Source organism: Callithrix jacchus, chromosome 12 (genome assembly GCF_049354715.1).
Source record: "Callithrix jacchus isolate 240 chromosome 12, calJac240_pri, whole genome shotgun sequence".
NCBI classification, from domain to species: domain Eukaryota; kingdom Metazoa; phylum Chordata; class Mammalia; order Primates; family Cebidae; genus Callithrix; species Callithrix jacchus.
Genome location: NC_133513.1, coordinates 66,945,636 through 66,958,593, shown reverse-complemented (window position 1 = coordinate 66,958,593; position 12,958 = coordinate 66,945,636). Strand labels below are relative to the sequence as shown.

Sequence of the window (12,958 nt, the reverse complement as noted above, 5' to 3'; positions counted from 1 at the left end):
GGAAATCTAGGCAAAACTATCCAGGACATAGGAGTAGGCAAGGACTTCATGACCAAAATACCAAAAGCATTGGCAACAAAAGCCAAAATAGACAAATGGGACCTAATCAAACTCCACAGCTTCTGCACGGCAAAAGAAACAGTCACTAGAGTGGATCGGCAACCAACAGAATGGGAAAAAATTTTTGCAGTTTACCCATCTGACAAAGGGCTGATATCCAGAATTTACAAAGAACTCAAACGGATTTACAGGAAAAAAACAAACAAGCCCATTCAAAAGTGGGCAAAGGATATGAACAGACACTTTACGAAAGAAGACATATATGAGGCCAACAATCATATGAAAAAATGCTCATCGTCACTGGTCATCAGAGAGATGCAAATCAAAACCACATTGAGATACCATCTCACGCCAGTTAGAATGGCGATCATTAAAAAATCTGGAGACAACAGATGCTGGAGAGGATGTGGAGAAAAAGGAACACTTTTACACTGTTGGTGGGAGTGTAAATTAGTTCAACCATTGTGGAAGACAGTGTGGCGATTCCTCAAGGCCTTAGAAATAGAAATTCCATTTGACCCAGCAATCCCATTACTGGGTATATATCCAAAAGACTATAAATCGTTCTACTATAAGGACACATGTACACGAATGTTCATTGCAGCACTGTTTACAATAGCAAAGACCTGGAATCAACCCAAATGCCCATTGATGATAGACTGGATTGGAAAAATGTGGCACATATACACCATGGAATATTATGCAGCAATCAGAAATGATTGAGTTTGTGTCGTTTGTAGGGACATGGATGAATCTGGAGAACGTCATCCTCAGCAAACTGACACAAGAACAGAAAATGAAACACCGCATATTCTCACTCATAGGCGGGTGATGAAAAATGAGAACACATGGACACAGAAAGGGGAGTACTAAACACTGGGGTCTATTGGGGGGAAAAGGGGAGGGCCAGTGGGAGGGGGAGGTGGGGAGGGATAGCCTGGGGAGAAATGCCAAATGTGGGTGAAGGGGAGAAGGAAAGAAAAGCACACTGCCATGTGTGTTCCTACGCAACTGTCTTGCATGCTCTGCTCATGTACCCCAAAACCTAAAATCCTATAAAAAATTAAAAAAAAAAAAAAAAGAAAAAAAGTGCGCTGCTTAATCTTCCACATATTTTGGGATCTTCCAGATATCTTTTAGTTACTCGTTTCTATTTAATTTTATTTTGCCCTGAGCGCAGATATGGCATGATTTCTAGTTTGTTAAGGTTTGTTTTATGGCCTAGAATGAAGTTCATCTCAGTGAATGTTCCACGTGAGCTTGAGTAGAATGTGTAATCTGCCGTTGTTTGGTGAAGTAGTCTACAGATGTCAATTATAGCCAGTTGATTGATAATGCTATTAAGTTTAACTATGTCCTTATTGATTTTTTTGTCTACTGGAGTTGTTAATTTCTGATAGAGGGGTGCTGAAGTGTCCAATTACAATAATATATTCATATATTTCTCATTGCAGTTCTATCAGTTTTTGCCTCACCTATTCTGATGCTCTGTTGTAAGGCATACAGATATTAAAAATCATTATGTCTTCTTGGATTACTTATCCCTTTGTCATTATGTAATGTCCTATTTAAAACTGATAACATACAGTGCTGTAAAGTCTACTATTAATATACCTACCCTCCATTTCTTTTGGTTCATGTTAGCATGATATATCTTTCTCCATTCCTTTACTTTAATCTTTGTGTCTTTACAGTGGGTTTCCAGTCAATAACATAGTTGGGTATTGCTTTTTAATCCATTCTACTAATCTCTGTCTTTTAATTGGTATATTTAGACCATAGATGTTTAAGGTGATTATTGATATAGTCTGGACTAATATCTATCATATCTGTTACTGGTTTCTGTGTGTGGCCCCTGTTTTTTTGTTCCTATTTCTGCCTTTCACACTTTTTCTGCCTTTTGTGGTTTTAACTGAGCACGTTATATGATTTTATTTTCTCCCTTTTCTTGACATATCGACTATACAGTTGACTCTTCAACATGGGTTTGAACTGCATGGTTCCTCTTATTTGCGTATTTCTTTTAACAAAATGCAGATAGAAAATACGGTATTTAGCCAACGCAGTGACTAACACCTGTAATCCTAGCACTTTGGGAGGCTGAGGCTGGCGGATCATAAGGTCAGGAGTTCGAGACCAGCCTAGCCAACATGGTGAAACCCCATCTCTACTAAAAATATAAAAATTAGCTGGGTGCAGTGGCAGGCTCCTGTAATCCCTGCTACTCTGGAAGCTGAGGCAGGAGAATTGCTTGAACCCAGGAGGCAGAGGTTGCAGTGAGCTGGGATCACATCACTGTACTCCAGCGTGGGTAACAGAGCCAGATTCCATCTTGAAAAAGGAAAATACAAGGGCCGGGCACAGTGGCTCACGCCTGTAATCCCAGCACTTTGGGAGGCTGAGGCGGACGGATCACAAGGTCAAGAGATTGAGACCATCCTGGTCAACATGGTGAAACCCCGTCTCTACTAAAAATACAAAAAATTAGCTGGGCACAATGGTATGTGCCTGTAATCCCAGCTACTCAGGAGGCTGAGGCAGGAGAATTGCCTGAACCCAGGAGGCGGAGGTTGCGGTGAGCCGAGATCATGCCATTGAACTCCAGCCTGGGCAACAAGAGCGAAACTCCGTCTCAAAAAAAAAAAAAATGAAAAAGAAAAATACAGTATGCATGGGACGTGAAAACTTCATACATACAGAAGCAACATATGTACACAGAAGTTCAACAGGGCCAACTGCATGACTTGAATATGTGTGGATTTTGGTATATTCAGGGAGTCGTGGAACCAACTGCCCATATATACTGAAAAATGACTGTTCTCCCCTCCTGTTTCTTTCCCCTTCCCCTTTCTTTTAAATTTTTACTTCTCTCAGTGGTTTCCCTGGAGTTTGTAATAAATATTTACAACTAATACAAGTCTACTTTCAAATAATGCTACACCACTTCATAAGCAGTCCAAGTACCTTATAATAACGAAATATTCCTAAATCCACTCTTCCATCTGTTGGATCACTGCTGTCATTCATTTCATTTATACCTAAGTTCATACATATATAAACACACATACACAAACCCATGGAAACATAATCAAATACATGGTCGCTATTATCATTTTAACAAACTGTTATCTGTTAGAATAATTATGAATAAGGAAAATATAAGTTTTTAAGATCCAAGCTTCTGACCTATATTATTTTCCTTCTCTCTGAAGAACTTTTTTTTTTACACATTTCTTGCAAATCAGATTTGCAATAAATTCCCTCAATTTTCACATTCTGAATAAGTCTTTATTCTTTCTTCGCTTTGGAAAAATAACATGCCAGGATACAAAATTCTAGGTGGGGGCCTCTTTCTCTCAACACTAAATATTTAACTCAATTCTTGTTTTGCTTGCATGATTTCTGAGGAGAAACTGGATGTAATTCTTATCTTTTTTTCTCTATAGGTAAGGTATTTTTTTCCTCCCCTGATTTCTTTCAAGGTGCTTCCTTTATCTTGGATTTTGTGAAGTTTGAAAATGGTGTGGCTAAATGTAGGTTTTTGGCATTTATCATCTTTGGTGTTCTCTGAGCTTCCTAGATCTGTAGTTTGATATTTGACACTCATTTGGGGGAATCCTCAGTTATTACTTAAAATATTGCTTCTGTTCCTTTCTTTTTTCCTGCTCCTTTGGTATTTCTATTATGTGTATTTTGCACCTTTGGCAGTTGTCTCACAGTTCTTGGACATTCTGTTTTGAGGGAGTTTTTTTTCATCATTTTCCTCTTGCTTTCAGTTTTGGAAGCTTCTTGTAATATCCTCAAGCTCAGAGATTTTTAAAAGTCCAGTATGCTAATGAGCCTATCAGTGAAATTCTTCATTTGTTACAATATTTTTTACTACAGTGTTTTTTTATTCTTTCTTAAAATTTCCATCTCTCTGCTTACATTATCCATCTGTTCTTGCACATTGTCTACTTTTTCCATTAAAGCCCTTTGCATGTTAATCATATATTGTTAATTCCTGGCCTAGAAATAAAGCCACATGCTTACAGCCATCTAATCCTTGGCAAAGTCAACAAAAATAAGCAAGAGGAAAGGACTCACTATTCAATAAATGGTGCAGAGATAGCTGCCAAGCCATATGCAGGAGAATGAAACTAGATCCCTACCTTTACCATATACAAAAATTAACTCAAGGTAGATTTAAGACTTCAGTGTAAGACCTCAAACTACAACAATCCTAGAAGAGAACATAGGAAACACCCTTTAGGGCACTGGTGCTTTGGGAAACACTCTATGATTTAAGTTCTCAAAAGCAATGGCAACAAAAACAAAAACTGACAATTCGGATCTAGCTAAACTAAAGAGCTTCTGCACAGTAGAAGATACTAACAAGTTAGAAAACAGACAACCTACAAAATGGGGAAAAGTATTCATAAACTATATATCTGACAAAGGTCTCATATCCAGAATTGATAATGAACTTAAACAACTGAAGCAAAAAACAACCCCATTTAAAAATGGGCAGAAACACATGACCAGATACTTCTCAAAAGAGAACATACGAGCAGCCCACAAACATATGAAAAAAGAGGCTCAACATCACTAATTATCAGAGAAATGCAAATCAAAACTCCAATGAGTTATCATCTCACATCAGTCAGTGGCTATTACTAAAAAGTCAAAAAACAACAGATGTTGGCAAGGCTACAGAGAAAAGAGATCCTTTATACATTGTTGGTGGGAATGTAAATTAGGTCAGCCACTGTGGAAAGCAATCTGGAGACTTCTGAAAGAACTTTAAAAGAACTACCATTGGCCGGGCGCGGTGTCTCAAGCCTGTAATCCCAGCACCTTGGGAGGCCGAGGTGGGTGGATCATGAGGTCAAGAGATCAAGATCATCATGGTCAACATGGTGAAACCCTGTCCCTACTAAAAATACAAAAATTAGCTGGGCATGGTGGTACGCACCTCTCAGCTACTCGGGAGCTGAGGCAGAAGAATTGCTTGAACCCAGGAGGCGAGGTTGCAATGAGCCAAGATCATGCCATTGCACTCCAGTCTGGGTAACAACAGCGAAACTCGGTCTCAAAAAAAAAGAACTACCATTTGTCCCAGCAATCCCATTACCAGGTATACAACCAAAAGAAAACAAATTTTTGTACCAAAAAGATACATGGATTCACACATTCATTACAGCACTATTCCCAATAGCAAAGACGTGGAATTAACCTAGGTGCCCATCAACAGGGGATTAGATGAAGAAAATGTGGTATACACACACACACACACACACACACACACACACCCCCATTGAATACTATGCAGACTAACAAAGAATGAAATCATGTCCTTTTGCAGCAACACAGATGGAACTAGAGGTCATTATCCTAAGCAAATTAAGATAGGAACAGAAAAGCAAATACTGCATGCCCTCACTTATAAGTGGGAGCTAAACACTGGTACTCATGGACATAAAGATGGCAACAATAGACAATGGAAACTACTAGAGGAGGAAGAGAGGGAGGGGGCGGAAGGGAGGAAAAAATGTGTGGTAAAGTCAGTACCTCAGTGTTGGGACCATTCATACCCAAACCTCAGCACCATGCAACATATCTAGGTAACAAACCACACATATGTATCCCAGAATCTAAAATAAAAGTGTTTTTAAAAGTAAAAATAAATAAAAAATGTCTGGTCTGATATTTCCAACATTCCTGCCATATTTGGCAATGGTTCTGATGTTTGGTTCAGTTTCTTCAAACTGTAGTTTTTGCCTTTTAGTATGCCTGTAACTTTTTGTTAAAGGTGGACATAATAGTGACACTAAGTATTTAAATTTTAAAAAACTACAGTAAAGAGGTATTTAGTAATGTAGCAGTAGGGTGAAGCGGGGGGTGGGAGAAGCATTCTATAGTCCTAGGATTAGGTCTCAGTCCTCAAGTGACCCTGTGCCTCTGGACTGTGAACTTCCACCAGTGCTTCTCAGGTTTTTTCCTCCCTTCAAATGGAACAGGATGGCTGAAGTTATTTCCTTCCCCTCAAGTGGAAGACTAGAGGGAGCTGGAGTTAGGAATTTCCTTTTCTTCATGGGGAGGGCTAGAGTGATTGGAGCCGCATTTTTCCCATCCCCCAGTTAGGTTAGGTTCTAAGCGAAATAATTTCTCCTGAGGGCACGCCTTGTTAAGGACAAAATACCCTAGGTGTATTTCAAAATGTTTTACTTCTCCCTTCTCCTGCTGAAAGTATAAGAGAATTTTTCTCAAATACTTACTGTGAGGACCTGGTAAAGCTCCAGAAAGTAATCTCACAAACCTATGGGGGCTTCCTTATGACTGGCTCCCTGGAGTTTTTACGTCTCAGAGTTGTCCACACTGAGCCACCAGTAACTCCTCAATTACAGCTCAGGTTTTCCTACCCAGGTACTGGTTCCCTCAGAGGTTTCTGATCCTGGTTTCTGCTTCAGTCGTTGTGATTCTCTGTATCCACCTGTCTGTCTCTCCAGTTGTGGAGGATTGTGGTTTGCCTTACGACTTTATTTCTCTGAGGAATCTAACAAGTGTTGTCTATTCTTCAGTTTGTTCAGCCATTTATTTGTTGTCAGGTCCAAGTGGCAATTACTGAGCTCCTTACATGCTGCACTGGAAATCAGAAGTCTTCAGAGACTATTTCTCAATGGTTTTTAAGAGTGCTTTGTATATGAAGATGTACGAAGATATATACCCAAAAATCAGACAAAAAAGCCTTTGTCAGGTTTTACAAATATTTTTCCTAGTTTGTCATCTGTCTTTCAACCTTGTTTATATTGATTTTGTAGGCACAGGAGTTTGAATTCTCATATACTCAAACCAATGATTATGGTTTCTGATTTTATGACAGAAAGGTCCTTCTGCATCGAGAATATAATACCTTCAACTATTTTTTTTTTTTGTATTTTTATGGTACTTTCATTTTTTCCATTTCCATTTCTTACCCATCAGAATTTTTTTTCTTCAGTTTTTATTAAATGGCTGGCTAATTGTCACAACATCATTTACTAATTCCATCATGTTCCAAAAACCATAAAATGCTGTCTTTATTCTAGACTAAATATCTATTAATAATTGGGTATGTTTCTGGAATTCACTTTGAGGAGAAAAGACTTGGGAACAGGGACCACCTGTGAAGGAAACTGAGTAGCTGGAAACAAGGAAGAAAAAAAGACTAATTTTTCACTGTTCCCTTTTCAATTTATTCCATGTGCTTTGAATTTTCCCTCAAAACATCAATAAAAATTTATTGAAGTTCTGCTTACTAGACATGATGGAATTATCGAATATTTCAGATTTGGCAAATTAAATCACAACCTCATATGAACGTGAATACCTGAAATCATAAACCTATCTTGAGCATAAAACCCTGATACAATCTATTCTATTTTAAATAAATAGTATAAGTACCTCAAATGTCTTAAACTAGACGTTTCTCTGCCACTTAACATGGTCAAACACAAAATCATATTTCACCCTGAAGGAAAAACAAAAGCTCTGTCTAAATCCTTAACTGTTATAGTTAAGGCCACTATTGCAAATGTATAAGAATCTCAGATAATGTCAGTTTCTTACTGTGTATATCCCGGATCCAGCCATCATAGATGTACTTTACTTTTTGTGTTGTCAGCTAGTCACTATCTTTTTCTGTCAATTCCTATAGTGAATACTTAATCAGAACCTAATCTTTTTATTCTAATGCTATCTGATCATTGTATTTTCAGTAGCATTTCCTTGTCATTCAATTTCAATATCAGAAGCCAAACTTAACCTCTGTTGTAACCACAATTCCATAAGCAGACTGCCTGAGAGAAAAGATGGATTCACCTAGCAACAGATGGAAAAAGAACAGCTTTCTTCTGTTACGTCAGTCTTAAGATCCTCTCTCTCCCACTATTTTCTAAACAACTATGAAAGACAGACTGATTTAGTAATTTTAGCCTTTCTCCAAGTAAATATATTTTTAGCCACTGAAAACGCTCTCCCAATAGAAATGGGAAGGTGGCCTAGTATTCAGTCTCATTAGCATTCTCATTAACAATTACAGGGATCAGATATTATCTTTGTACCCTCTAATTCTATTCTCACTACCTGCTTTCCTAGGTACTTTCCTACTCTCTGTTGCTTTGTTAATAAATGAACTACTTTAACATGCAGAAGATGCACATTTCACATGTCTCCTAGGAAAACTTTTATTTTTTAATTTTAATTTTTTTTGTTTTGAAACAGAGCACTCTGTCGCCCAGGCTAGAGTACAGTGGCGCAATCTCAGCTCACGGCAACTTCTGCCTACCAGGTTCAAGCAATTCTCCTGCCTTAGCCTCTCAAGTAGCTGGGACTACAGGTGCACACCACCATGGCTGGCTACTTTTTTGTATTTTAATAGACACAGGGTTTTACAGTGTTGCCCAGGCTGGTCGCGAACTTCTGACCTCAGGCAACCCACCTGCCTCGGCCTCCCAAAGTGCTGGGATTACAGGCACTTTGGGAGGTGAGCCACCACAGCAGGCCAGAAAAGAAATATTTAAGAGAAAGCAATGCTTTTAACAGTCTAATTACCCGCTGGTTTTTAAACCCCTTATGTTTGATCACCATAACAGTATCATCCCCATATTCAACAGGAAACATACAGTGTGATTTACCAAACATCACATTACTGGTAGTAGAATTAAGTCTCCTGAGTCCTTTGCCCTAAATACACTGCCCTCCTCAGAGAAGAAAAGTGTCTTCGCAGAGCACAATGAAGGATGTGCTTTATATAGCACAATGTATGAACATTATTGATATATGTATAAAATCAAAATTAAGTTCAGTACTTAAAGAAATAATCTTTTATCTTCTATATAAGAAATGATTTCAAGCATGCCAAGAGACCACACTATAAATCTTCTAGGCAGAAGGTACTATATTTCCTTTTCTCCCAGTGCCCCTAGCACCTTACCTTATACAGTGAAGTACGTATGTAATGGCCACTTTTTTTTTTTTTTGAGACAGAGTCTCAGTCTGCCACCCAAGCTGGAGTGCTGTGGCGCAATCTTGGCCCAATGCAACCTCCATCCACCTCCCAGGTTCAGATGATTCTCCTGCCTCAGCCTGCCAAGTAGCTGGGCTTCCAGGTGTGTACCAACATGCCCAGCTAATTTTTGTATTTTTAGTAGAGATGAGGTCTTGCCACGTTGGCCAGGCTGGCTTCGAACTCTTGGCCTCAAGTCAGCCTCCCAAAGTGCTGGGATTACTGGCATGAGCCACTGCATCCAGCAAAATGGCCACCTACTTCTTAGCAGACCTCAACTATCTGCTAATAAATTTAGCAGACTTCTTTGTATCTGAGTCACAGTCCAATACACAGTAATTACAAACACCCTCCACAAAAATCTAGGCACTTTTCATGAGACTCTCCTCAGATGACGTTACTCTTACTGTAGATCAACAGTTCTCAACCATATCAGACTCAATGTGCTCCTTGCATAAAGTATTTTCCAACTTCTGCTTTACCACCCTGAATAGGAACAGTATTCCTACAGCTTCAAACAAATCCATATACCCTAAATAAGAGTGGAAAGGAGAAATGAAAATGATTTCTAAAAATAAATATTTTGATGTGGGGCAAAACTATACTAGAAAACTTAAAGAAGTAACTAGTAGCTGAACATGACATCTATGGATGCAGAGCTGTTTGTGATACAATTTTCCAAAACTGTAAACAACTCTTGGTCAAGTTGTAAACAAAACAATCTTCTTTCAATTCACATAATGATTGCATGTGGAAACAGACACTGGAAAGTTCAGTCTCAGTTAAAATCATCAGTTTACATGTAAAATGGAAGTTCCAGGCTTCGATAATTACAAATATTACATGAATATCAGGCTAGATATTTCTAAATCATACAGGATATGGGGACACTTTGTTCAGGACTGTCCCGTATCTCTCTGGCCTCCACTCATCAAATGCAAATGGTTAGCCCCAATCATTACATCCTAAAAAAATGCCTTCCAATATCCTCCCCCCTCCCTCCGCCAGGGTAACACCAGGCTAGATCCACTGCCTTAAACACAATTCTGCAATCTAACCCAGTATAATGTAAAGAAGCTTGGGAAGCATGAATTGGATCTCCAGTTCTGTTACCAATGACCTATGTGATCATTGGCCAGTGAGTTAACTTCTCTAAACCTCACTTTCCATGGTACCAAAAGGGAATAAACACCATCTGGCTTTTTAAGTTGTCAGAATGACTCAAGGACACGTGTATAGCACATGGTAGGTGGCTTCCAACCCATGGCCTATTGAGATGTGAAAAAAGGCACTGTTGCAGGTAAATAGAAAGCAGCAAAAAAGTAACCTAAATGTGGAAGAGGCAGAAAATATAATAAGCATACAAAATGAAATTTAACACACAGTAGTCTAGGGACATTTCAGAGAGCAGCCAGCAGTCCTACCTATCTCAGCAACCCCTGAAGGCATTAATGCACTAGGATTAGCTGAAATAATATTCACAGTGATGACCTCCAAAGTAAAAAGGCAAGAAAGACACATATAGTTAAGAGACTTCAAATGTACGTAGCTGAATTTTTTTTAAGTCTGGTGCTTAAAGAGAGTGGATGTATTTCACAAACATTATTCAAATTTTTACAGGGCATTTACTCTTAGGCTAGATAGTTGGAAAACACAAAGAAATCTAATACACCACACCTGTTCTAAAACATTTTATCATTCAGTACATTAGACATGATAAAAGCAGAATGACACAGATAAGAAATGGAAATTCAAGTAATAAACTATGAGGACACAGATAAAATTATGAATAATTGTCCCCAAGGAAAACCAGGGACATCTTCACGGCATAGGCCACTGAAAAATGAGGGTTCTGATAGGTACAAAATGGGAAGCAAAGTGTTAAGAGAAAAATAACATATGGGCAAAAGCGCTGAGCAAGAAAATAAAGGTTGGTTCAGAGAAGAGGAGTAGGGAAAGGGTACATTAGGAGTTGGGGGTGAAGGTAGTAAAAGTAAAGGCTGTAAAGCTATTAAGCTATTTTAGGACCTCTGTTCATGAAGGGATTTGAATGATATTCAAATTCATTTGAATTTCATTGATCAAGAGAGTTCGCCAAAAAACTGTTGATTATGTGGTACACCTGATCCTCAAATATTGCTGAATGGCCAAAAATAAAAGATTCAGAGTAAATGCAAATTATTACTGAGATTCCTGAAATAAAAATATATATTCTTGACATGAATTAATAAGCAAAAAGAACCTAACCCAAGAGTAGAAAGTAGCTTCTGAGCTTGTTTCTTAAATAATCAAAATATTACCCAATTTATTGACTGAGAACTGAAAATAATTTAGTATAATCTGTTGTGTCCTTTGATAATCTTCCATGCAAGTACAGGTATTTTCTAGACATTATTTAGCAATGCCTCACATTACCCCTGAAAGGCAAGAGACAGGCTACAGTATTATTATCCCTTTTTATCACAGGGAAACTGAGGAACAAGAAGACGAAATTACAGATGGTCACAAAAGCCATCATATTTTCTAGGACTTTAATTAAAGGCTCCAAGCCTACAGTTCATCTTTTATTCTTTGCACCACCTGAATACTAGAATTATCTTTTACTATCTTCTTAACTGGAAAAAAAATATCTAAACTTTAAGATCATTTTCTCAATTTGGTACTGGCACAAAAAAAAAGTTTTAGAAGGAAGGCTACCCCTTGAAATGATATTTTTTTTTAATTTTAAAATTCTATCCTTGAAATGATATTTGCAAGAACAGCAAGGTGTAAGCAGTAGCCCAACCTCCAAAAAACGACAGTTGTAAATATTACAGCAGGACAGGTCAGTAATCCTAGGCCCAGGTTTTACTTTGAACATCTGGCAGGCCTCAGGGAAATAACAGAGATTTGCGTCTGTAAAACAGCCTTTGCAGATGCTCTGATGAAAACGTGCCCTAAGAGGCCCAGAACAGGGGTTATCACTACACCCACTACCGCAAACATGAAATCGAATGCTCTCCTCCTCTGTCCCTCCCTGCATTGCACCACGAGACTCGTGGCACACACGGAGGACTGTGCAAGAACCTCTAGAAGTTCCCCTTAAAAATGTGGTACTGTAAGGATGACCTTAGGTGCTGGGCTTCCGTCAACAGTGAGGGTACCGGATGCGGCCAAGCACACCTCAAAGACTTGGCTCTTCAAACCCAAGGCCTGGTCGAGAGGGTTTTATTGGACACCGAATTCCTGCTAATATCTCACTTTTCACACAGGCACTGCCAATCCCTACCGTCTAGTATCCTTCCTCAGCCTCCCGCCCCACTCTCGCCGCGAGGTTGGTGTCCCAAAGTGCTAAGGAGGGTAAGGTTGGTTAGAGCGCAGGGGTCAAGGTTAAGGCCGCGGCCGCTAGGCCGCCCAGCGCGGACTAGGGTCCCGCCGATCCAGGCCCGGAGCCCGGCCGTCAGGCCCCGGCCCGGGCCCGGGCCCGGGCCAAAGCGCCGCCGCCGCCGCCTATCAGCGGAGCGCAGGGGCGGGGCTGGCCGGCTCGGCGGCTAGGCCGGCAGGCGGGGGCGGGCGGGGGACCGACCGCCGCGCAGCCCAGGCCGTGGCGCGCACACACCGGGCCCGACTCCCGAGGGCGTCAGCGCGGCCCCGGATAGCTCGAGGAGCCGGCGAAGCGCGCGGCCTGCCATTGGCGGCCTGGTCGGCAGCGTTCTGCGCCCATCCGCCCGGACGTGGGGCCCAAGCCCTCGTGAAGATGGTGTCCTGGATGATCTCCAGAGCCGTGGTGTAAGTGCAGCTCACGGCGCCCTGCAGCCGGTGCGAGGCCCAGGCGAGCTGTGGGGAGGGGGAAGGAGCCAGGAGGAAAAGGAAGGCCTGGGCCTGGGCGGGGAT

At 40.3% G+C, this 12,958-nt stretch overlaps 2 protein-coding genes across 6 annotated transcripts in view; one reads left to right on the top strand and one right to left on the bottom strand.

Moving 5' to 3' along the window:
• Positions 1-12,958, bottom strand: part of JMJD1C (jumonji domain containing 1C) — a 380,550-nt gene that overhangs the window by 367,378 nt on the left and 214 nt on the right. The window lies entirely within an intron of this gene.
• Positions 12,648-12,958, top strand: part of REEP3 (receptor accessory protein 3) — a 111,236-nt gene continuing 110,925 nt past the window's right edge. The window contains exon 1 of one of the 2 annotated variants that reach the window (XM_002756324.6): positions 12,648-12,853. In XM_002756324.6, coding sequence (XP_002756370.1) covers positions 12,822-12,853 — 32 coding nt within the window. In that variant the 5' untranslated portion in view covers positions 12,648-12,821. Of the gene's footprint in view, positions 12,884-12,958 lie in introns of both variants that reach the window. The other variant, XM_035268276.3, reaches the window with a different exon arrangement.